This window comes from Pelophylax lessonae, assembly GCF_965119305.1.
Source record: "Pelophylax lessonae genome assembly, chromosome: 2".
NCBI classification, from domain to species: Eukaryota; Metazoa; Chordata; class Amphibia; order Anura; family Ranidae; genus Pelophylax; species Pelophylax lessonae.
Window position 1 is genome coordinate 316,232,431 of NC_138769.1, and position 25,958 is coordinate 316,258,388.

A 25,958-nucleotide genomic window follows, 5' to 3' on the forward strand; every position below is an offset into this window, starting at 1 on the left:
CCGCACTGTACATCTTCTATTTACCCCCCGCCATTCACTCCGCACTGTACATCTTCTATTTACCCCCCGCCATACACTCCGCACTGTACATCTTCTATTTACCCCCCGCCATTCACTCTGCACTGTACATCTTCTATTTACCCCCCCCGCCATTCACTCCGCACTGTACATCTTCTATTTACCCCCCGCCATTCACTCCACACTGTACATCTTCTATTTACCCCCCGCCATACACTCCGCACTGTACACCTTCTATTTACCCCCCGCCATAAACTCCGCACTGTACATCTTCTATTTACCCCCCGCCATTCACTCCGCACTGTACATCTTCTATTTACCCCCCGCCATTCACTCCGCAATGTACATCTTCTATTTACCCCCCGCCATACACTCCGCACTGTACATCTTCTATTTACCCCCCGCCATTCACTCCGCACTGCACATCTTCTATTTACCCCCCGCCATTCACTACGCACTGTACATCTTCTATTTACCCCCCCGCCATTCACTCCACACTCTACATCTTCTATTTACCCCCCGCCATACACTCCGCACTGTACATCTTCTATTTACCCCCGCTATACACTCCGCACTGTACATCTTCTATTTACACCCCGCCATACACTCCGCACTGTACATCTTCTATTTACCCCCCGCCATTCACTCCCCACTGTACATCTTCCATTTACCCCCCGCCATTCACTCCGCACTGTACATCTTCTATTTAACCCCCGCCATTCACTCCTCACTGTACATCTTCTATTTACCCCCCGCCATACACTCCGCACTGTACATCTTCTATTTAACCCCCGCCATTCACTCCTCACTGTACATCTTCTATTTACCCCCCCCCCCCGCCATTCACTCCGCACTGTACATCTTCTATTTACCCCCCGCCATACACTCCGCACTGTACATCTTTTATTTACCCCCCGCCATACACTCCGCACTGTACATCTTCTATTTACCACCCGCCATTCACTCCACACTGTACATCTTCTATTTACCCCCCGCCATACACTCCGCACTGTACATCTTCTATTTACCCCCCGCCATACACTCCGCACTGTACATCTTCTATTTACCCCCCGCCATTCACTCCGCACTGTACATCTTCTATTTACCCCCCGCCATTCACTCCACACTGTACATCTTCTATTTACCTCCCGCCATACACTCCGCACTGTACATCTTCTATTTACCCCCGCCATACACTCCGCACTGTACATCTTCTATTTACCCCCCGCCATACACTCCGCACTGTACATCTTCTATTTACCCCCCGCCATTCACTCCGCACTGTACATAGTTACATAGTTACATAGTTAGTGAGGTTGAAAAAAGACATCAGTCCATCCAGTTCAACCTATGATGTGTGTGTGTTTGCTTTTAACCGTACATTGTGTACCCCTGTATGTTGTGGTCTCCAAGGTGCCCATCTAATAGTTTTTTGAAACTATCAATGCTCCCAGCTGATACGACTGCTTGTGGAAGAGAATTCCACATCCTTACCGCTCTTACAGTGAAGAACCCCTTACGCATTTTAAGGTTAAACCGCCTTTCCTCTAGTTTTAGTGAATGGCCACGTGTCTTATTGTATCTCCTCTCTCTGAATAGTTTGTTCCTTATGCTAGGGTCGCCAGTACAGTATTTGTACATTGATATCATATCCCCCCTCAATCGTCTCTTCTCCAGAGAAAAGGTTCAGTGCTTGTAGTCTTTCCTCATAGCTGATGTCCTCCATTCCCCTAATTATTTTTGTTGCCCTTCTCTGGACTCTTTCAAATTCCAGCACATCCTTCCTGAGGACCGGTGCCCAGAACTGGACAGCATACTCCAAATGTGGCCGGACCAGAGTCTTGTAGAGCGGGAGAATAATCTCTTTATTTCTGGAGTGAATCCCCTTTTTTATACATCCCAGTATTCTGTTGGCTTTGCTTGCAGCGGCTTGGCATTGCATGCCACTGCCAAGCCTGTTGTCTACCAGTACCCCCAGGTCCCTTTCCATCCTAGACTCACCCAGAGGTTCCCCCCCTAGTGAGTAGCTTGCTTTCTGATTTCTGGCCCCCAAGTGCATTACTTTACATTTTTCAACATTAAACCTCATCTGCCATGTAGTTGCCCACCCCGTTATTTTGTTCAGGTCCGCTTGTAAGGTTTCCACATCCTGCATAGAAGATATTGGCATGCTTAGTTTAGTATCATCCGCAAATACTGAGATTGTACTAGATATCCCCTCCTCTAGATCATTTATGAATAAATTAAAAAGGATTGGTCCCAGGACAGAACCCTGGGGGACCCCACTTTCCACACCCACCCAATCCGAGTACTCCCCATTAATCATCACCCTCTGGACTCTCCCCTGGAGCCAGTTCTCTATCCAGGTACTCACCCTATGGTCCATACCTACCTTCCTTAGTTTGTACAGTAAGCGTTTGTGGGGAACGGTGTCAAAGGCCTTTGCAAAGTCCAGATACACCACATCCACAGGCTTACCTTTATCTAGGTGGCAGCTCACTTCATCGTAGAAGGTTAATAGATTGGTTTGGCAAGAACGATTTTTCATGAATTCATGCTGATTACTACTAATAATACAGCTTTCATTACTAAAGTCTTGTATGTGGTCCCTTAACATCCCCTCCAAAATCTTGCAGACTACTGATGTTAGGCTGACCGGCCTATAGTTACTCGGGATACATCTCGGCCCCTTTTTAAATATTGGTACCACGTTGGCTTTTTTCCAATCAGCTGGCACCATACCTGTCTGTAAACTATCCTTAAAGATCAAGAATAATGGTCTGGCAATCACCTGGCTGAGCTCTTTCAGAACCCTCGGGTGCAAGCCATCCGGTCCCGGGGATTTATTTATGTTAAGTTTCTCTAGTTTAGTTTTAAGTCTATCTTCTGTTAGCCATGGCGGTATTTCCTGAGGTGTGTTGTTTAGTTCGGCCTTACAAGCTAGGTTAGTGTAGCCCCCCGATTCTTTTGTAAGACTGAAGAGAAGAAATTATTTAACACTTCTCTGTCCTCAGTGGCCATATTTCCTTTGTCATCTTTTATGGGGCCAATGTGTTCTGGCCTCGCTTTCTTACTATTGTGACGGTATGCGAGGTGAGATAGTAGATAATCGCTATATTTTACCTCGCATACGTTCTGTGGTGAGAGACTGAACCGGAATCCGGCCTGGGTTTTTCCAGCCTCTGTGACAGGCTAGGTTCCGGTCCAGAGATTGTGAGTTAACTGAGTCCATGCTCAGGTGGACTTTAAATTAACAGGAAAATAGCACAGAAATGCTCTGGCCTGCCTGAAGCCCTGTACACACGTACCGATCGTCGGCCGTCTTTTGTCCCCGGGCTGTCGGTGTCTGTTGAAAAGTGCAAAGACAGCACAAGAATTTTGTCCGCCGACTACGGCCGACTGCAGAAGTGATGTCATGTGATGGTTAACTTTCCCTGTGTTTTTTCTTTTCTGAGCATGCCCAGTCTTGCAAATCTGCTGTCTGTCGGCCGAATTCTGTACTGACTGGCGAACAATCGGCCACTCTGGTGTCGGCATACAAAAATTTTAATGTTTGCATGAAAGATTCTTGTCGGCAGAATGTGCGCTGACAGCTGTCGGAGGCACCATACTAACAAGCGTACAATCGGCAGATCTTTCGTCCACCGACGTTTGTATGCCGACGATCGGTACGTGTGTACGGGCCTTGAGACTCAGAAGGGAATCTGAGAGAGGAGCTCTGTGTGGACTTTCAAAAGAACAGGTTTGCTTTACTATGTGTTTTTGTCGGTGATGGGGACTAGCCCCACACTGTATAGTGAGGAAAACCGTTGTTTAGTTTAGCGCCGGACGGCAAGGATTTATTTTATTGTTTTGTTGTTTTTGTATCTTTGCAAACCTCTGCTGAAATAAAGCTGGCAATCCACCAGACTTTAAAGAAACTACCTGTGTGCTGGCCTGTGAAAGGTGATCCCTGTGAGCTAATCTCCCACACGTGGTGGACTCAGCAGGCACTTTCTAAAGATGGAGGAAATGCTAAAAGCCCTGCTACAGGCCAATGCAGCTCAGCGAGAAACAAACCGCCAAATCGCAGAGGCTGCTAGAGCACAACAGGAGGCTACTGCAGCACAACAGGCAGCCCAGCAGGAGATGAACCGCCAAATCGCAGAGGCCGCTAGAGCACAACAGGAGGTTGCTGCAGCACAACAGGCAGCCCAGCAGGAGATGAACCGACAGTTTGCAGAGGCTCTGCTGGAGTTGAAAAAAGCATTTGCATCTCCTGTGCCAGCTGAACCAAAATTGGTACGTGCCTCGTACCACCTGCAAAAGATGACACCGGCTGATGATGTGGAAGCATACCTGGCGACTTTTGAGAGGGTCGCTGTCCGTGAAGGTTGGCCAAACGAACAGTGGGCGGGTCTGTTGGCCCCATTTCTGACAGGAGAACCGCAGAAAGCATATTTTGACCTGGACCCAGATAAGGCCCAGGACTATGAGACTCTGAAAATGGAGATACTCGCACGCTTGGGTGTCACCATGGCAGTCCGGGCCCAGCGCGTGCATCAGTGGACCTATTCCAGCAGCAAGCCGCCCCGTTCTCAAATGTTTGACCTGATCCACCTCACCAAAAAGTGGTTGCAACCAGAGACCTTGACGAGCCCCCAGATCGTGGAGCGTGTGGTAATGGACCAGTACCTGCGTGCACTCCCTGCTGCCCTGAGGAAGTGGGTCGGACAGGGTGACCCCAAAACTGCAGCCCCATTGGTGGACCTAGTGGAGAGGTACAGTGCTACTGAGGACTTGGTGAACACGTCTACGCCCCACTTCAGTGTGTCTAGGGGTGCAAGATCGCCCAGCGGTTCTGGTAAGACTGTTCCAGGGTTAAAGTGCATGGGGAAACTAGATAAGACTGTGGTTACAGCTAATGAGACTGTTGGTCCTAGGCCTGGAGACTGGCCAAAGAAGCCAGGAAGGTCTTTGGGACCGCTAAGAGGACTGGGGATAGAGCACATACAGTGTTTCCGCTGCCATGCATTTGGGCATATTGCTGCAAACTGTCCTATAAATGATGAACCTATGCAATGCGATTTTGCTTATAGGAAAAGACGCATATCTTTGTTTGCACAGGTCGCATATACTGCTTCATGTCAAAGTCGCATTGAAAAACAAATGTGTGTTATTGCAGTGGATGGAAAGCCGCTCACAGCCCTGCTAGACTCTGGAAGTGTAGTGACCCTAGTCAGAAGTGATTGTGTAAATCCCACAAAACTACACCCCAGCACTATCGGGGTCATTTGCATCCATGGGGACACTCAGGACTACCAGACAGCAGTGGTTGAGGTTGATACCCCTTGGGGCAGTGTGACTCATTCAGTGGGGGTGGTGCCTTCGCTACTTCATGAAGCTTTAGTGGGGAGGGATTTCCCCCATTTTTGGAGGTTGTGGGAGAACAAGGGGAGGCTGGTGGAGAGAGCTTCCCATGCTCCGGAAGCACAGGAACTCTCACCAGACCCTTTTTGCCAAAGGGAAGGAAACCCTGTTGGGGAAATTGAGGGAGCTGGAGATCCTCTTCCTTTCCCTGTAATGGCTGGGGAGCCGGAGGACCTGGAAGCTAGCTCCCAGCCAGAGGGTAATGAACAGGAGGACATTTCTGGACCTGACAATGAGAGTAGCCAGAATGTGGTACCCGACTTAGAAGTCAGGAGAGAGGATTTCTGTACCGAGCAATTACGAGATGTCACCCTCCTTAGAGCCAGAGAAAATGCTAAGATGGTGGATGGGGAACCAGTAGATCCTCACTGGGCGGTGTCTTTTCCCTACATGGCCATTAAAAACAATTTACTGTATCAGGTGATAAAACGGGGAGAGGATGAGGTTGAACAGCTGCTGGTTCCCAAACCCTTCCGCAGGTTGGTTCTAGACCTGGCCCATGGTCATGTAATGGGGGGACATCTCGGTATCGAAAACACCAGGGAGAGAATCACCCAGAGATTTTTCTGGCCCGGGTTGCATGCAGATGTCAGGGGGTACTGTGAATCATGCCCTGAGTGCCAAATGTCGGCACCATCGCCCCATTTTCGCAGTCACCTGGTCCCTCTACCAATCATCGAGGTTCCTTTTGAGAGGATCGGCATGGACCTGGTGGGGCCGGTAGTGAAGTCTTCCCGGGGTCACCAGCATATTCTGGTAATCCTGGACTATGCGACACGCTATCCTGAGGCCATACCCTTGCGTAACACTTCCGCTAAGGCTATCGCCAAGGAGTTAGTCCAGGTGTTTAGTCGAGTGGGAATCCCAAAAGAGATCTTAACCAATCAGGGCACCCCATTTATGTCCAGGGTTACCAAGGAACTGTGTAGATTATATAAAATCTCCCATCTCCGTACCTCTGTCTACCACCCCCAAACGGATGGTTTGGTCGAAAGATTTAATAAAACCTTGAAAAGTATGCTAAAAAAGGTGGTTGACAAAGATGGGAGAAATTGGGATTTTTTGCTCCCATATCTTATGTTTTCCATACGAGAGGTTCCGCAAGCATCCACAGGCTATTCTCCCTTTGAGCTCTTGTATGGTAGACATCCCAGGGGGCTGCTGGATGTTGCCAAAGAAACATGGGAAGGTGAGGCCACCCCATATAGAAGCGTCATAGAGCATATCTCCCTGATGCAAGATAGAATCGCTGCTGTCCTGCCACTGGTACGAGAACATATGGAACGAGCGCAGGAGGCCTAGAGGAGGGTCTATGATCGGGGTGCCAGAGTCCGTACTTTCAGCCCTGGGGACAGAGTGTTGGTACTGGTTCCCAAGGTTGAAAGTAAGTTTCTAGCCAAGTGGCAGGGTCCCTTTGAAATTATCGAGAGGATAGGAGAGGTCAACTATAACGTCTACCAACCAGGGAAAAGGAAACCACAACAAATTTATCATGTGAATCTCTTAAAGCCCTGGAAGGACAGAGACTTTATTGGCTGCATCTCCGGCCCCAGCAGACCGGGTGCCGGTGACTAGTGATGTCGCGAACCTAAAATTCGCCGTTCGCGAACGGCGAACGCGAACATCGGCAAATGTTCGCGAACCGGCGAACCGGGCGAACCGCCATAGACTTCAATAGGCAGGCGAATTTTAAAACACACAGGGACTCTTTCTGGCCACAATAGTGATGGAAAAGTTGTTTCAAGGGGACTAACACCTGGACTGTGGCATGCCGGAGAGGGATCACGCAAAAAAAAGTTCTTAAAAATTATAATTTTTTGATAGAGAGCCAATTATTGGAAAAATTAAAAAAAAATAAAAATAAAAAATTTCTTTGGATTTAGCATCTGGGGGGTCTAAAAAGTGTACCTGTGAAGTTTCAGCTCTGTAGCATGTCCAGAACCCCTAAAAAACAGCATTTGTCTTATATTTTCAGGAATATGGCTTCTCTGCGGCTGGCTTTTTCTCTTGCAGGCATTTATCGGGCATTTTTTTAGGCAGGCATGTCATTTTTTGTATTTAGTGTCTGGGGGGTCTAAAAAGTGTACCTGTCAATTTTCAGCTCTGTAGCATGTCCAGAACCCCTAAAAAACAGCATTTTTCTTATATTTTCAGGAATATGGCTTCTCTGCGGCTGGCTTTTTCTCTTGCAGGCATTTAGCGGGCATTTTTTTAGGCAGGCATGTCATTTTTTGTATTTAGTGTCTGGGGGGTCTAAAAAGTGTACCTGTCAAGTTTCAGCTCTGTAGCATGTCCAGAACCCCTAAAAAACAGCATTTTTATTATATTTTCAGGAATACGGCTTCTCTGCGGCTGGCTTTTTCTCTTGCAGGCATTTAGCGGGCATTTTTTTAGGCAGGCATGTCATTTTTTGTATTTAGTGTCTGGGGGGTCTAAAAAGTGTACCTGTCAAGTTTCAGCTCTGTAGCATGTCCAGAACCCCTAAAAAACAGCATTTTTATTATATTTTCAGGAATACGGCTTCTCTGCGGCTGGCTTTTTCTCTTGCAGGCATTTAGCGGGCATTTTTTTAGGCAGGCATGTCATTTTGTGTATTTAGTGTCCGGGGGGTCTAAAAAGTGTACCTGTCAAGTTTCAGCTCTGTAGCATGTCCAGAACCCCTAAAAAACAGCATTTTTATTATATTTTCAGGAATACGGCTTCTCTGCGGCTGGCTTTTTCTCTTGCAGGCATTTAGCGGGCATTTTTTTAGGCAGGCATGTCATTTTTTGTATTTAGTGTCTGGGGGGTCTAAAAAGTGTACCTGTCAAGTTTCAGCTCTGTAGCATGTCCAGAACCCCTAAAAAACAGCATTTTTCTTATATTTTCAGTAATACGGCTTCTCTGCGGCTGGCTTTTTTTCTTGCAGGCATTTAGCGGGCATTTTTTTAGGCAGGCATGTCATTTTTTGTATTTAGTGTCTGGGGGGTCTAAAAAGTGTACCTGTTAAGTTTCAGCTCTGTAGCATGTCCAGAACCCCTAAAAAACAGCATTTTTCTTATATTTTCAGGAATACGGCTTCTCTGTGGCTGGCTTTTTCTCTTGCAGGCATTTAGCGGGCATTTTTTTAGGCAGGCATGTCATTTTTTGTATTTAGTGTCTGGGGGGTCTAAAAAGTGTACCTGTCAAGTTTCAGCTCTGTAGCATGTCCAGAACCCCTAAAAAACAGCATTTTTCTTATATTTTCAGGAATACGGCTTCTCTGCGGCTGGCTTTTTTTCTTGCAGGCATTTAGCGGGCATTTTTTTAGGCAGGCATGTCATTTTTTGTATTTAGTGTCTGGGGGGTCTAAAAAGTGTACCTGTCAAGTTTCAGCTCTGTAGCATGTCCAGAACCCCTAAAAAACAGCATTTTTCTTATATTTTCAGGAATACGGCTTCTCTGCGGCTGGCTTTTTCTCTTGCAGGCATTTAGCGGGCATTTTTTTAGGCAGGCATGTCATTTTTTGTATTTAGTGTCTGGGGGGTCTAAAAAGTGTACCTGTCAAGTTTCAGCTCTGTAGCATGTCCAGAACCCCTAAAAAACAGCATTTTTCTTATATTTTCAGGAATACGGCTTCTCTGCGGCTGGCTTTTTCTCTTGCAGGCATATATATCAGTGGTGGGTGGGCAGTGGCACAGTACACTCTCTGTGGACCTGACAGCAGTCACTGGCACCCAGGCAACTGCAATTTAAAAAATATATATATATTTTTTTACTTTGCAAGCTGCTGTGCCACTTTATATATCAGTGGTGGGTGGGCAGTGGCACAGTACACTCTCTGTGGACCTGACAGCAGTCACTGGCACCCAGGCAACTGCAATTTAAAAAATATATATATATTTTTTTACTTTGCAAGCTGCTGTGCCACTTTATATATCAGTGGTGGGTGGGCAGTGGCACAGTACACTCTCTGTGGACCTGACAGCAGTCACTGGCACCCAGGCAACTGCAATTTAAAAAAATATATATTTTTTTTTACTTTGCAAGCTGCTGTGCCACCTTATATATCAGTGGTGGGTGGGCAGTGGCACAGTACACTCTCTGTGGACCTGACAGCAGTCACTGGCACCCAGGCAACTGCAATTTTAAAAAAATATATTTTATTTTACTTTGCAAGCTGCTGTGCCACCTTATATATCAGTGGTGGGTGGGCAGTGGCACAGTACACTCTCTGTGGACCTGACAGCAGTCCACCCCATGTCTGACCCCCTGTACTCCTCTTCATATCACCCATGTCTGACCCCCTCTTCTTCTCTCCTCTCCATTCCACCCCAAGTCTGTCCCCCTGTACTCCTCTCCATACCACCCCATGTCTTACCCCCTGTACTCCTCTCCTCCCATACCACCCCATGTCTGACACCTTTTACTCCTGTCCATACCACCCCATGTCTGAGCCCCATGTGCTCCTCTCCTCTCCATACCACCCCATGTCTGACCCCCTGTACTCCTCTCCTCTCCATACCAACCCAAGTCTGACCCCCCTACTCCTCTCCATACCAACCCATGTCTGACCCCCTGTACTCTTCTCCTCTCCATACCACCCCATGTCTGACCCCCTGTACTCCTCTTCATAACACCCCCTGTCTGACCCCCTGTACTCCTCTCCATACCACCCCATGTCTGTCCCCCTATACTCCTCTCAATACCACCCCATGTCTAACCCCCTGTGCTCCTCTCAATACCACCCCAGGTCTAACCCCCTTTACTCCTCTTCTCTCCATACCACCCCATGTCTGACCCCCTGTACTCCTCTCCTCTCCATTCCACCCCATGTCTGACCCCCTGTACTCCTCTCCCCTCCATACCAACGAATGTCTGACCCCCTGTATTCCTCTTCTCTCCTCTACATACCGCCCCATGTCTGACCCCCTGTACTCCTCTCCATAACACCCCATGTCTGACCCCCGTACTCCACTTCATAACAACCTTTGTCTAACCCCTTGTACTCCTCTCTATACCACCCCATGTCTGACCCCCTGCACTCCTCTGCATACCACCCCATGTCTGCCCCTTGTGCTCCTCTCCTCTCCATACCACCCCATGTCTGCCCCCCCGTACTCCTCTCCATATCACCCCATGTCTAACCCTCTGTGCTCCTCTCCATACCACCCCATGTCTGACTCCCTGTACTCTTCTGCTCTCCATACCACCCCATGTCTGACCCCCTATACTCCTTACCATTCTACCCCATGTCTGACCCCCTATACTCCTCTCCATACCACTCCATGTCTGACCCCCTGTACTCCTCTCCATACAACCCCATGTCTGACTCCCTGTACTCTTCTCCTCTCCATACCACTCCATGTCTGACCCCCTATACTCCTTACCATTCTACCCCATGTCTGACCCCCTATACTCCTCTCCATACCACCGATGTCTGACCCCCTTTTCTTATCTCCTCTCCATTCCACCCCAAGTCTGTCTCCTGTACTCCTCTCCATACCACCCCATGTCTGACCCCCTTAACTCCTCTCCATACGACCCCATGTCTGAGCCCCTGTGCTCCTCTCCATACCACCCCATGTCTGACCCCCTGTACTCCTCTCCATACCAACCCAAGTCTGACCCCCCTACTCCTCTCCATACCAACCCAAGTCTGACCCCCCTACTCCTCTCCATACCAAGCCATGTCTGACCCCCTGTACTCTTCTCCTCTCCATACCACCCCATGTCTGACCCCCTGTACTCCTCTCCATACCACCCCATGTCTGTCCCCCTATACTCCTCTCAATACCACCCCATGTCTAACCCCCTGTACTCCTCTCCATACCACCCCATGTCTGTCCCCCTTTACTCCTCTCCTCTCCATACCACCCCATGTCTGACACCTTGTACTCCTCACCATACCACCCCATGTAAGACCCCCTGTACTCCTCTCCATACCACCCCATGTCTGACCCCCTATACTCCTCACCATTCTACCCCATGTCTGACCCCCTATACTCCTCTCCATACCACCGATGTCTGACCCCCTTTTCTTCTCTCCTCTCCATACCACCCCATATCTGACCCCCTGTAATCCTCTCCTCTCCATACCACCCCATGTCCCACCCCCCCCTTCTTCTCTCCATAACATCCCATGTCTTACCCCCCTGTACTCCTCTCCAAACCACCCCATGTCGGACCCCCTTTATTCTTCTCCTCTCCATAGCTCCCCATGTCTGACCCCCTGTACTCCTCTCCATACCACCCCATGTCTGACCCCCTGTACTCCTCTCCATACCACGCCATGTCCGACCCCCGGTACTCCTCTCCATACCACCCCATGTCTGACCCCCTGTGCTCCTCTCCATACTCCAGGCTACTCTAAATGTAGGGCCCTGTGGTAGCCAAACCACGGTACCCAGGGGCAACAAGTTTGGCACAGGGTCACTATATGATCCCCACATACATTTGTTTGGAGCCAATGCCTAATTTTCACAGGGACCTGCATTGGGGAAGATTTTAGCTGACCACCACAGAACATGGGAACTATGGAGCCCCGCTCTGCAGGTATAGTTGAGTAGCTAAGAGTCAAGGTATCCTGGGGTATCCAGCGCTCCCTGCTGCGCCATACGGCCCGGGGGCCACATTTTCTCAAGGGGCCCTAGAAAAAGTTGACCGGGACATTTTTGGCTTCCAACCCCAAAATGTTTTGGGTGGTAAAGGAAGGCCTCCTCTACCTCTATGCCAAATATGGGCCCCCCGGACTCATTTGGTGTCCAAGCTGTAGCCCCTCAAATTTCCAGACTACGACCCTGCCATAGATTAACATAGCAGACCAAGCTTCTATAAATGTAGGGCCCAAACCACGAGGGTTCAGGGCACCATACTTGGCAAACTTATACTAGAGGACCTCCAGTAGCCACACAAATCTTTTGGGGGCAATGCCTAATTTTTACAGGGACTGGTATGGTTATAGTCTTTGGCCAAATACTGCGGAATATAGGTAATGCAAAGCCCCAGTTCAAGGGTACTATCGGATAGCTAAGACTATAGGGATTAACTACTTGCCAAACAGGACATAGCCCAATGACGGCTACAGCGCGGTCAGCTTATTCTGGGAGGGCGTACAGGGACGTCTTCACAGAATTGCACTTCCTGCAGATTCTGGTAAAGGGCCAATGACAGGGGCCCTTTACCATATGATCGCTTCATCCAATGACGGAGCAATCATTTGTCAACAAAGTGCTGCATGTCCGGTTCAGCTCTCTCCTCGCACCCTGTACACACTGATCGGCACCATCTCTGCCACATTCACGCCCACCTGTGCCTCATTCATGCCTACCTGTGCTGCATTCATCATTCAGCCTGTGTCCCCTCCCCCATCACGCAGCCTGTGTCCCTTGTCCCTGCCATAATGTAGTCTGTGTCCTCCGTCATTCATGTAACGTGTCCCCCGTCGCTCATGTAACCTGTGTCCCCCATCATGCAGACACGTCACGAGAGAGCTGCCATTCCTCTCAGTGCCGGTTCACATTTCTGCGATCACAGAGATCGCATGTAATTTGGAGCGCACTGCTCCTAAAATTACATGCGATCTCTGTGCGGTGCGAATTCAGCCATACAGTTTGTATGGCTGAATTCGCACCGCAATCGCACCCAACAAACACAGGACCCTTTTTTTGGTCCGCAGCAGAATCGGATGGCATGGTGGTTCACACTAGTGCGATCCGATTCTGTGCGAACTTGCAGATCGCACTGCGATATGCGATCTGATCTGGGGGTGTCATTAACTTTTAATTGACACCCCCAGCGTATCGCATATGGCAATGTGAACTGCCAGGAGTGCGGATGCGATGCAGGAACAGGCTGTATATTCGCAGCGTTCCCGCATCGCAGAAATGTGAACCGGCACTCACTCAGTTAAATCAATGGAGGGCTGTTCTCCTGATCAAATTATATATATATATATATATATATATATATATATATATATATATATATAATTTTTATTTACATATATATATATATATATATATATATATATACACAGTGCCTTGCGAAAGTATTCGGCCCCCTTGAACTTTGCGACCTTTTGCCACATTTCAGGCTTCAAACATAAAGATATAAAACTGTAATTTTTTGTAATTTTTTGTGAAAAATCAACAACAAGTGAGACACAATCATGAAGTGGAACGAAATTTATTGGATATTTCAAACTTTTTTAACAAATAAAAAACTGAAAAATTGGGCGTGCAAAATTATTCAGCCCCCTTAAGTTAATACTTTGTAGCGCCACATTTTGCAGCGATTACAGCTGTAAGTCGCTTGGGGTATGTCTCTATCAGTTTTGCACATCGAGAGACTGGAATTTTTGCCCATTCCTCCTTGCAAAACAGCTCGAGCTCAGTGAGGTTGGATGGAGAGCGTTTGTGAACAGCAGTTTTCAGTTCTTTCCACAGATTCTCTATTGGATTCAGGTCTGGACTTTGACTTGGCCATTCTAACACCTGGATATGTTTATTTGTGAACCATTCCATTGTAGATTTTGCTTTATGTTTTGGATCATTGTCTTGTTGGAAGACAAATCTCCGTCCCAGTCTCAGGTCTTTTGCAGACTCCATCAGGTTTTCTTCCAGAATGGTCCTGTATTTGGCTCCATCCATCTTCCCATCAATTTTAACCATCTTCCCTGTCCCTGCGAAGAGAAGCAGGCCCAAACCATGATGCTGCCACCACCATGTTTGACAGTGGGGATGGTGTGTTCAGGGTGATGAGCTGTGTTGCTTTTACGCCAAACATAACGTTTTGCATTGTTGCCAAAAAGTTCGATTTTGGTTTCATCTGACCAGAGCACCTTCTTACACATGTTTGGTGTGTCTCCCAGGTGGCTTGTGGCAAACTTTAAACTAGACTTTTTATGGATATCTTTAAGAAATGGCTTTCTTCTTGCCACTCTTCCATAAAGGCCAGATTTGTGCAGTATACGACTGATTGTTGTCCTATAGACAGAGTCTCCCACCTCAGCTGTAGATCTCTGCAGTTCATCCAGAGTGATCATGGGCCTCTTGGCTGCATCTCTGATCAGTCTTCTCCTTGTATGAGCTGAAAGTTTAGAGGGACTGCCAGGTCTTCGTAGATTTGCAGTGGTCTGATACTCCTTCCATTTCAATATTATCACTTACACAGTGCTCCTTGGGATGTTTAAAGCTTGGGAAATCTTTTTGTATCCAAATCCAGCTTTAAACTTCTCCACAACAGTATCTCGGACCTGCCTGGTGTGTTCCTTGTTCTTCATGATGCTCTCTGCGCTTTAAACGGACATCTGAGACTATCACAGTGCAGGTGCATTTATACGGAGACTTGATGATAAATAGAATCCAACTGTGTGTAATCATGTCATTTAGGTCAACATTGGATCATTCAGAGATCCTAACTGAACTTCTGGAGAGAGTTTGTTGCACTGAAAGTAAAGGGGCTGAATAATTTTGCACGCCCAATTTTTCAGTTTTTTATTTGTCAACAAAGTTTGAAATATCCAATAAATTTCCTTCCACTTCATGATTGTGTCCCACTTTTTGTTGATTCTTCACAAAAAATTACAGTTTTATATCTTTATGTTTGAAGCCTGAAATGTGGCAAAAGGTCGCAAAGTTCAAGGGGGCCGAATACTTTCGCAAGGCACTGTATATATACATATATATAAATGGAAGAATTAAAAAAAAAAAAATATATATATATATATATATATATATATATATATAAAGAATTGTTTTTTAATACTAATATTTCATATTTGGTTTTTAATATTTATCTTCAGTATTTCGTTATATTTAGTATCTCAAATAATATATATGAAATGGAAGAATTAAAAAAAATATATATATATGTATATATATTTTTTTTTATACTGATATTTCATATTTGGTTTTTAATATTTATCTTTAGTATATATAGATATATATATATATTTCTTTAATTCTTCCATTTATATATATAAAAAAAATATGTGTATATATATATGTATATATATATATATATAATTGTTTTTTAATATTTATCTTCAGTATTTCGTTATATTTAGTATTTCTTAATTTCTTATTTTTTATTTTAATTATTTAGCATACTTAGAACAGAAGGAGCCTTTTTTTAATGCATTCATTACGCACCGCGTCCCGCCCCCTCTAAGTCAGCTCTACAGTTCCATACCGCTTCCCTGTAAGAACTCGATGACGCGGCGGCAACTCCGTCCCAACTCACCCCCGCCTCCTCTCAGTCAGCTGTTCGCTAAGTCTTATCATTTCATCGGACCTCAAAAATGTCTTGTGCGCATGCGCACCGGGGCTCGCACCAGCTGTCGCATGAGCTGGGTTCTGACGTAGCATCACCGGAAGTGACGAGGGTCCGCAATTTTCATGGGTCTGATGAAATTTTAGAACACCGGTACAAGGGGTGGGCAGGAGGGTCTCTTGCCCTGGGCGGTGTCTTAATCTGGGGTGAGGGGGGGCGCACTGGGAGCTTCGGTTGCTGCTCCTGCCTCACTGACATGCAGTGAATGTAAGCCACAGTCTCCTATCTACTGATTCCCTGAGTCCTCCGTTCATCCGAAATCTGCCTTATCTGTTTACTGCAGCTACTAATCAAACTCCCCTCCCACACTCCCGCCCTCACCTTGCTCTCCTTCCCAGGACACCTCACTAAGGCCCCTTTCACTCTAGTTCAGGTCTGCCTGTCCGTTTTTTTTTTGGTGGATCTGAACGGATGCCCCATGCATCTCTATAAGCAATCGGATGTCAGCGGAGACATGTCCGCTGACATCCAATCCGTCAGATCCGGACGGATGGAAACCCTATTTTCCATCTGTCCAGCAGATTGGATCAGATGGGCTCAGATGAGAACAGACAGACAGTCCGTTCCCATCCAATTCCCCCATAAAGAACAGCGGGGACCTGACAGCTCTGTGTCCACACACAGCGCGGAGACACAGCTGCCATCTGCCTGCTCAGCGGGGGATCGGCGGATCGATCCCCCGCTGAGAGAAATGGAGTCCGTCGATGGACTCCCATGTGTGAAAGGTGCCTTACACTCAGTTGTCCGTTCCATCTCCGCTCCACCCCCTACACCTCTCTCTACCTTTCCTGCACAATCACACAGTAAGTCAGCACCGATCCTCCCAGTGGCAGCTGGTGCTCAAAAATTTTGGGGGGGGGGGGCTCAAACAGAAAAATGTAATAGGCATTGCTTTGCGGCAAAAAACGCTGTAAAAAATTGCGTGACTTTGAGGTCACAAAAGTGTGAAAGGGGCCTTCGGTAATTAAGGTATAGTGTGCCCCCTTTCAATGCACAGAGACCAGTGTGCCCCCTTTCAATGCACAGAGACCAGCGTGCCCCCTTTCAATGCACAAAGACCAGCGTGCCCCCTTTCAATGCACAGAGACCAGCGTGCCCCCTTTCAATGCACAGAGACCAGCGTGCCTCCTTTCACTGCAGTGACCAGCGTGCCCCCTTTCAATGCAGTGACCAGCATGCCCCCTTCCAATGCAGTGATGCCAGGGTCCCCCCTTTCAATGCAGAGATGCCAGCATGCCCCCTTTCAATGCAGAGATGCCATCATGCCCCGTTTCAATGCTGAGATGCCACCATGCCCCCTTTCAATGCAGAGATGCCACCATGCCCCCTTTCAATGCAGAGATACCACCATGCCCCCTTTCAATGCAGAGATGCCATCATGCCCCCTTTCAATGCAGAGATGCCACCATGCCCCCTTTCAATGCAGAGATGCCACCAAAAAAGACCCATTGAACTCCATGCGTCCGGCGCCCCGCATGTAGATTAGGGGGCCGGATGCATGGATAGGGGGGGGGGGCGCCACTGGATCCTTCTTACTTCTCTGCCCTGTTGATTTTTTTCCCCTTCTCCTTCTCTTATCTGTTCTGTCTATAAATATCTACAACACTTGTCCTGCAGCCTCTGCTCTTAGCACACCATTCCACACACTGATTTTGCACCCTTTCCATCCCAGTTTGCTTTTAGCTCTTCTGTCCTGTCCCCACACAACTTGGAACATTCAAATTTCCTCTACACCCCATTACTTTGCTCTTCTCAGGCACACATACCTCCCGACTTTCAGGGATGAGAATGAGGGACACCTATTATCAAAAATATGTAGGCATAGGACACACCCCTGCCACGCCCTCTTAAAAGATAATTGTACAAAAAAAATCATTGGGTAAACCTACAAGTGCTTTTTTACCACTACTATTCCTTTATGCTGGCTTTTGGAGTTTAGAAATTGGATGAAAGGTTTAGCACTGGGAAACACTTTTTGAAAGATAAATGGTGAATTTTATATACAACTATATAGATCAGATCAAAATGAGGGACAAATGTGGATGAAAGAGGGACAGAGGGACTTTGTTCCAAATCAGGGACAGTCCCTTGAAATCAGGGACCGTTGGGAGCTATGAGCACATACCACCCCAACCTCCTCATTAATTCACTATTTTCTGATCCCTAATAGTGGGTTCACATAGGGGAGCGACAGGATGGCCGCAGGATGATTGTATGTGCAGTTTACCCACAATTGTAGGTGCGCTTCTATTAACCACTTGCCGTCTGCTCACATTGAGCCTACTGCGGCAAATTGGCTCTCCTGGGTCCAGCGACGTAGACCTACATCGATGGATCCCGCCCCTTCTCAGCGGCGTGCGCGCACCGCCGGAGGCTCGCTCCCGCTGTATTCAGACACAGCGGGAGTCGGGCCAGGGGAGGAGAGGCGGTGATCACCGCCGCTCTTCCCCGATTGTCGGGGATCGAGTGAGGATCTCCTATGTGACAGACAGGGACATATTACAGGATTCAGCATAGCTGAACCTGCGATCTGTGTCTCTGTCACACAACCCCCTCCCCCCACACATGTCAGTAAGCATGAGGCATACATTTAACCCCTTGATCACCAACAGTGTTAAGCCCTTCCCTGCCAGTGTCATTATTACAGTAACAGTGCATATTTATAGCACTGATTACTGTAGTAATGTCACTGGTCCCCCTAAAAGTGTCAAAATATCAGTCAGGGGTCTGATCTGTCCCCCGCAATGTCGCAATCCCGCAAAAAAAATTGCAGATTGCCGCCATTACTAGTAAAAAAAAAAATAAACAATAAAAATGACAAATCTTTCCCGTAGTTAGTAAACACAATAACTTTTGCGCAAACCAATCAAAATACGCTTATTGTGATTTTTTTTACCAAAAATATGTAGCAGAAAACAATTTGGCCTAAAATGTTAAAAAATTTTGATTTGTAAATTTTTTTGGGGGAATGTTATTTATATATATATATCAAAATGTAAACAATATTGTTTTTTTTTTCAAAATTGTCGCTCTTTTTCTTAAAAATTCAAAATTGCACAGGTGATCAAATACCACCAAAAGAAAGCTCTATTAGTGGGGGAAAAAAAAACATAAATATAATTTTGGTACAGCATCGCACGACCGTGCAATTGTCCATTAAAGTAACGCTGTGCCGAATCGCAAAATATAGCCTGGTCAGGAATGGGGAAAAATCTCCTGGTCTTAAAGTGGTTAAAAATACGCTCATTTAGAATTTTTTTGTCAAAGACATGTAGCTAAATACATTTTGGCCTAAATATATGACAAAAATTGAATATATTGGATATTTTTTAACTGTCAAATTAGAAAATGTCAATTTTTTGGCAAAATTTTCGCTCTATTTTTATTAATATTGCAAAAAATGAAAAGTGCAGAGGTGATCAAATACCACCAAAAGAAAGCTCTGTTTGTGGGAAAAAAGGACGTAAATTTCGTTTGGGTACGGAGTTGCATGACCGCGCAATTGTCAGTTAAATTCGCGCAGTGCCAAGTTGCAAAAAGTGGCCTGAACGTTAAGCAGGAAAATCTTCCGGTCCTAAAGTGGTTAAATTCTCTCAAACCGCGTGTTTTCATGAAAACAAATCACAGTCTTTCATGCTGCATCTTTGATGGACGTTCAGAAAATGCACAGTCCATGAGAAATCAATGGGAGCGCACCTAAATCTGCAGGTAAACTGCACATACAATCGCACTGCGGCTAAACCCAAAGCACCGCACATGTCAGGATTGTGCACTAAAATGTGGCTTTCCTGACAAACACAGAAGTGTCCTGTCCTTTAGAAAGTGTTCAGCAGTGCCATTGATGGGTTAAGGGCACCCCGCACATCTGCTAATGCACACATTTTTACACATACCAAACCACATGGTGCCGCAGCACTGTGTGATGTGACACATTTTTACACACACCAAACCACATGGTGCCGCAGCACTGTGTGATGTGACTAGAGTTGAGCAGACACCTGGATGTCCGTGTTCGGCGGGTTCAGCAGAACTTTAAAAAAAAGTCCGGGTCCGTGTCCCGGACTTTTGCCAAACTTTTCCTGGACACCGAACCCCATTGAAGTCAATGGGGACCCGAACTTTCAGGCACTAAAATGGCTCTAAAACACCAATGGAAAGGGCTAGAGTGATGCAAATGGCAGCAAAACGTAGTTAAGAGCATGGCAAGTGCTCTGCAAACAAATGTGGATAGGGAAATAACTTAAAACAACAAAAAAAAAACAGAAAAATAAAACAATTTTCTTCATCTCTGAAGGACGAGGCCCATATGGAGTAGGAGGGAGGTTGAGGTGGTGGTGGATGTGGCGGTGTCATAGGCGTGCGGACAGGGTGTGCCGGGTGTACCTGGGCACACCCTAATCACCTAGGGCACATAGCATTATCGCTCTGTTTGCCAGTGAGGAGATGGGAAAGATCTCCCTCGGACCTGCTCTGCTCTATTTCTCTTTGCCAGCAGGGAGAGTAATGTATCGGGGCCATGTACATGTAGGCAAACACATGCATGTGTATTTAGGGTGCACACCCTAATGCAATAGGCTGCGCACACCTATGGGCGGTGTAGGTGGAAGCGGCGGTGGAGGAGGACCAGGGCCGGATTAAGAGTATCATGGGCTTGGTGCTGAGGATTTTGAAGGGCCTTAAGGGCCGTGCCTTGGCATGCACCCAGAGGAGGAAGGGTGCAGCCATGCATGCCTAATTCAACATGGGAGCATGAAGCCCATAAACACATTCATGCATCGGCAACTGTCCCTCCTTGTCCGGCCTTCGTGCTGTGTGGGGAGGTTCTGAGGGAGCTGCCTGGGGAAGCGAGCATAGAAGCCAGACTTCTGTGTTTACAAGTGACAGAAGAGCGGTAACAGTGAATATGGCCAACCCCGGGGCCTATATAAAGGTAGGGGCCTAGAGCTGCAGCTCCAATAGCCCCTACGTTAATCTGGCCCTGAGGAGGACGAGGTAGCCAACACTGCTTCTTTTCACAAATTTTAAATGAGGGTACACCCCAAAAGAGGGAGAAAGAGCAAAAATAGAACAATGGCTGGGTAAGGTCGGTATCCATCGCTATTCTGCACAAGGTACGGAAAAGTCCCGTGGGATCCATGCCTGGTTCATTTTAATGAACGTGAGCTTGTCCACATTGTCTCTGGACAGGCGGCTGCGCTTGTCTGTGATAACGCCCCCAGCCGTGCTAAATACCCGTTCAGATAATACACTGGCTGCAGGGCACGCCAGTACCTCCAAGGCGTAAAGGGCAAGCTCAGGCCATGTGCCCGATTTGGAGACCCAGAAGTTGAAGGGGGCAGACCCGTCATTCACTACATGTAGGCATGTGCACACATACTGCTCCACCATGTTGGTAAAATGCTGCCTCCTGCTAAGACGTTCCATATGAGCTGCTGGTGCTGCTGCTTGTTGTGGCGTGCTGACAAAGCTTTTCCACATTTCGGCCATGCTAACCCTGCCTTCTGAGGTGCTGGCGGTGCCCTGGTTGCGTTGGCGACCTCTTCCTCCTCCTCCTCCTCTGCCTTGTGCTTCCACTGTGGCCCCGCTGTCAGGTGGGAATGCCAGCAGCATCGCGTCTACCAGCGTGCGCTTGTACTCGTGCATCTTGCGATCGCGCTCCAGTGAGTAAATTAAGGACAATACGTTGTCCTTGTAACGGGGATCCAGCAGCGTGGCCACCCAGTAATCAGCACAAGTTAGAATGTGGGCAACTCGGCGGTCGTTGTGGAGACACTGCAGCATGTAATCGCTCATGTGTGCCAGGCTGCCCAGAGGCAACGAAAGGCTGTCCTCTGTGGGAGGTTTATTGTCCGTGTCCTCTGTATCCCCCCAGCCACGCACCAGTGATGGCCATGAGCTGGCCTGGGTGCCACCCTGCTGTGAACATGGTTCCATCTCCTCCTCCAGCTCCTCCTCCTCATCCTCCTCATCCTCCAGAACTGTTCCCCCTGCTGGACAATTGTGTCCCTGGCGTTTGTGTGTGCAGGAACCCACCCTCTGAGCCCCTTGTGAATGACTGCCCTGAAAGCCTTGGAACTGTTACCTCTTCATCCTCCTCCTCCTCCTCCTCCTCCTCATCCTGTGCCACATCCTCTTCCATCATCGCCCGAATTGTTTTTTGAAGGAGGCATAGAAGTGGGATAGTTAAGCTGAGAACGGCGTCATCGGCACTCGCCATGTTGGTGGAGTACTCAAAACAGCGCAACAAGGCACACAGGTCTCGCATGGAGGCCCAGTTATTGGTGGTGAAGTGGTGCTGTTCCGCAGAGCGACTCACGCGTGCGTGCTGCAGCTGAAACTCCACTATGGCCTGCTGCTGCTCGCACAGTCTTTCCAGCATGTGCAAGGTGGAGTTCCACCTTGTGGGCACGTCACATATGAGGCGGTGAGCGGGAAGGCCGAAGTTACGCTGCAGCGCTGACAGGCGAGCAGCAGCAGGGTGAGAACGCCGAAAGTGCGCACAGACGGCCCGCACTTTCTGCAGCAGCTCTGACATATCGGGATAGTTTTTAAGGAACCTCTGCACCACCAAATTCAGCACATGCGCCAGGCAAGGGACGTGCGTCAAACTGGCTAGGCCCAGAGCTGCTATGAGATTTCGCCCGTTATCGCACACCACCAGGCCGGGCTTGAGGCTCGCTGGCAGCAACCACTCATTTGTCTGCTGTTCCATGCTCCTCCACAACTCCTGCGCGGTGTGTGGTTTTTCCCCCAAACAGGCAAGTTTTAAAACTGCCTGCTGTCGTTTACCCCTGGCCGTGCTGAAGTTGGTGGTGAAGGTGTTACGCTGTCTGGATGAGGAGGCGGTAGAGGACGAGGAAGCGGAGTAGGAGGAGTTAGGAACAGGAGGCAAACTGAAGCGCCCTGCAATCCTCAGTGGTGGAAGGACATGCGACAAATTGCTATCCGCCTCAGGCCCATCCGCCACTGCATTTACCCAGTGTGCCGTTAGGGAGATATAATGCCCCTGACCGTGCTTACTGGTCCACGTATCGGTAGTTAGGTGGACCTTGCCACAGATGGCGTTGTGCAGTGCACACCTGATTTTTTCCCCCACTTGGTTGTGCAGGGAAAGGATGGCTTGCCTGGAAAAGTAGTGGCGGCTGGGCACGACGTACTGTGGGACAGCCACCGACATAAGGTTTTTAAAACTGTGCGTCTCCACCAGACGGAATGACAGCATTTCAAAGGCCAAGAATTTTGAAATGCTGGCATTCAGGGCCAGGGATCGCGGGTGGGTAGGGGGGTACTTCCTCTTCCTCTCAAGTGTTTGGGAGATGGAAAGCTGAACGCTTCCACGGGACATTGTGGAGATGGTTGGTGACCCAGGTGGTGGTGTTGCTGACAGATCCTCTGTTTGCGGGGTGGCAGGTGCCGGTATCACTACAGATGTGGCTGGAGCTGCCGAGACTGCAGCAGAAGAGGAAGCAGGATGAGCCAGAGACGTTTCTTGGTTTTGAAGGTGTCTACTCCACTGCAGCTCGTGCTTTGCACTTAGATGCCTGATCATGCAGGTTGTGCTCAGGTTGAGAAGGTTTATGCCTCGCTTCAGGCTCTGATTGCACAGGGTGCAAACCACTCGTGTCCTGTCATCAGCACATTTTCTAAAGAATTTCCACGCTAGAGAACTCCTTTTAACTGACTTTGGTGCGCTCGTTCCCTTGCTGCGTTGGGCAGTAGCAGGCGTAGTGTCTAGGGCACGGCCGCTCCGCTTCTGCACCCTGCTCCCTCTTCTGCTGTGCTGGTAGCTCTGTGCGACCACCGCCTCTTCCTCCAAACTACTCAGGTCACCTGCATGACGTTCATTCCATGTGGGGTCGAGGACCTCATCGTCCTCCACATCATCTTCCACCCAGTCTTCACCCCTGCCCTCCTTGTCGGTCTCCACAATTCTGAACGCCGCAGCAGTTGGCACCTGCGTTTCGTCATCATCGGAGACGTGCTGCGATGGTCCTTGCATGTACTCATCTTGAGAAATAAGTGGTTGGGCATCGCTGCACTCAATCTCTTCCACTTCTGGGGCAGGGCTAGGTGGATGGCCCTGGGAAACCCTGCTGACAGAGTCCTCAAAAAGAATAAGAGACTGCTGTATGGCTTGGGGCTCAGACTGCTTGCCTGATTTGCAAGGGGGTGAGGTGAAAGACGGTTGGACAAAGAGGTGCCAACTCTGACCTTTCTGCAGTAGACTGGGTGGGAGACAATGTGAAGGAACTGGAGGCACTGTCAGCAGCAAACAAATCTACTATCGCCTCTCTGTGTTCTGGCCTCATCACTTCTAGAGGCGTATGATGCCCTACCAAATACTGATGCAGGTTCTGTCGCCTACTAACACTTGAGGAAGGTGTTTCACTTGTGCGTGTAGCTGGCACAGATCGACCACGTCCTCTCCTTGCAACAGGAGCTCTACCAGCAGCACCACGACCCAGGCCACGGCCCCTATTTGACGGTCTCCTCATATTTCTGTAATTTAAGATCTTGCCCTAGAAAGGTGTTTATTGAATAGCGGAACAAAACAACAACAGTATCGCACGGGTGTATCTCACAGTCAAATATGCAAACTATGCCGCAATTTAATGTTTTTTACCCCAAAAGGGTGTATATTGAATAGCGGAATAGCATAAAAAACGGTGTATCTCACACGTACAAACACAGACTAGGCCCCGATTAAAATTTTTTGTACCCTAAAGGAAGGATGAGGAAGAGGAGTAGGAGGAGTTGGGAACAGGAGGCAAACTGAAGCGCCCTGCAATCCTTGGCGGGGGAAGGAGATGCGCCAAACAAATTTAAAAGGTGTATCTCACACGTACCGATACAGACTATGCCGTAATTTAATTTTTTTACACTCCAAAAGGGTGTATATTGAATAGCGGAATAGGAAAAATTTTATAATACGGTGTATCTCACACGTATAAACACAGACTAGGCCCCGATTACAATTTTTGGTACCCTAAAGGTAGGATGAGGAAGAAGAGTAGGAGGAGTTGGGAACAGGAGGCAAACTGAAGCGCCCTGCAATCCTTGGCGGGGGAAGGAGATGCGCCAAACAAATTTAAAAGGTGTATCTCACACATACCGATACAGACTATGCAGTAATTTAATTTTTTACACTCCAAAAGGGTGTATATTGAATAGCGGAATAGGAAAAATTTTATAATACGGTGTATCTCACACGTACAAACACAGACTAGGCCCCGATTACAATTTTTTGTACCCTAAAGGCAGGATGAGGAAGAGGAGTAGGAGGAGTTGGGAACAGGAGGCAAACTGAAGCGCCCTGCAATCCTCGGCGGTAGAAGGAGATGCGCCAAACAAATTTAAAAAGGTGTATCTCACATGTACCGATATAGACTATCCCGCAATTTAATTTTTTACACTCAAACAGGGTGTATATTGAATAGCGGAATAGGACAAATTTTACAAAACGGTGTATCTCACACGTACAAACACAAACTAGGCCCCGATTACAATTTTTTCTACCCTAAAGGCCGGATGAGGAGTAGGAGGAGTTCGGAACAAGCAGGAGGCAGACTGAAGCACCCTCAAATCCTCGGCAGTATGAGATGCACCCAAAAAATTGGAAAGGTGTATCTCACACGTACCGACACAGACTATCACGCAATTTAAATGTTTATACCCAAAGGTTTTGATTAAATAGCGGAATAGAAAATATGATCAAAAAAAGTGTATGTATCTCACACGTACAAAACCACACTAGGCCCCAATTACTATTGTTTGTACCCCTAAAGGCAGGATGAGGAGTAGGAAGAGTTTGGAACAGGCAGCACCCTCAAATCTTCAGAAGTATGAGATGAACCCCAAAAACTTGGAAAGGTGGATCTCACACGTACCAACACAGACTATCCCGCAATTTAACTGTTCCCCAAAGGTTTTTATTGAATAGCGGAATAGAAAATATGATCAAAAAAAGTGTATGTATCTCACACGTACAAAACCACACTAGGCCCCAATTACTATTGTTTGTACCCCTAAAAGGCTGGATGAGGAGTAGGAGGAGTTTGGAACAGGCAGCACCCTCAAATCTTCAGAAGTATGAGATGAACCCCAAAAACTTGGAAAGGTGGATCTCACACGTACCAACACAGACTATCCCGCAATTTAATTGATCCCCAAAGGTTTTTATTGAATAGCGGAATAGAAAATATGATCAAAAAAAGTGTATGTATCTCACACTTACAAAA

The 25,958-nt window shown here is 47.7% G+C and overlaps 1 protein-coding gene across 1 annotated transcript in view; it reads left to right on the top strand.

Moving 5' to 3' along the window:
• Positions 1-4,221: 4,221 nt before the first annotated feature.
• LOC309548087 (uncharacterized protein) overlaps positions 4,222-25,958 on the top strand; it is a gene marked incomplete at both ends in the record, with an annotated part of 138,762 nt that continues 117,025 nt past the window's right edge. Inside the window, one exon of the mRNA XM_082248051.1 lies at positions 4,222-4,861. Coding sequence (XP_082104177.1) covers positions 4,222-4,861 — 640 coding nt within the window. The remainder of the gene's footprint in view (positions 4,862-25,958) is intronic.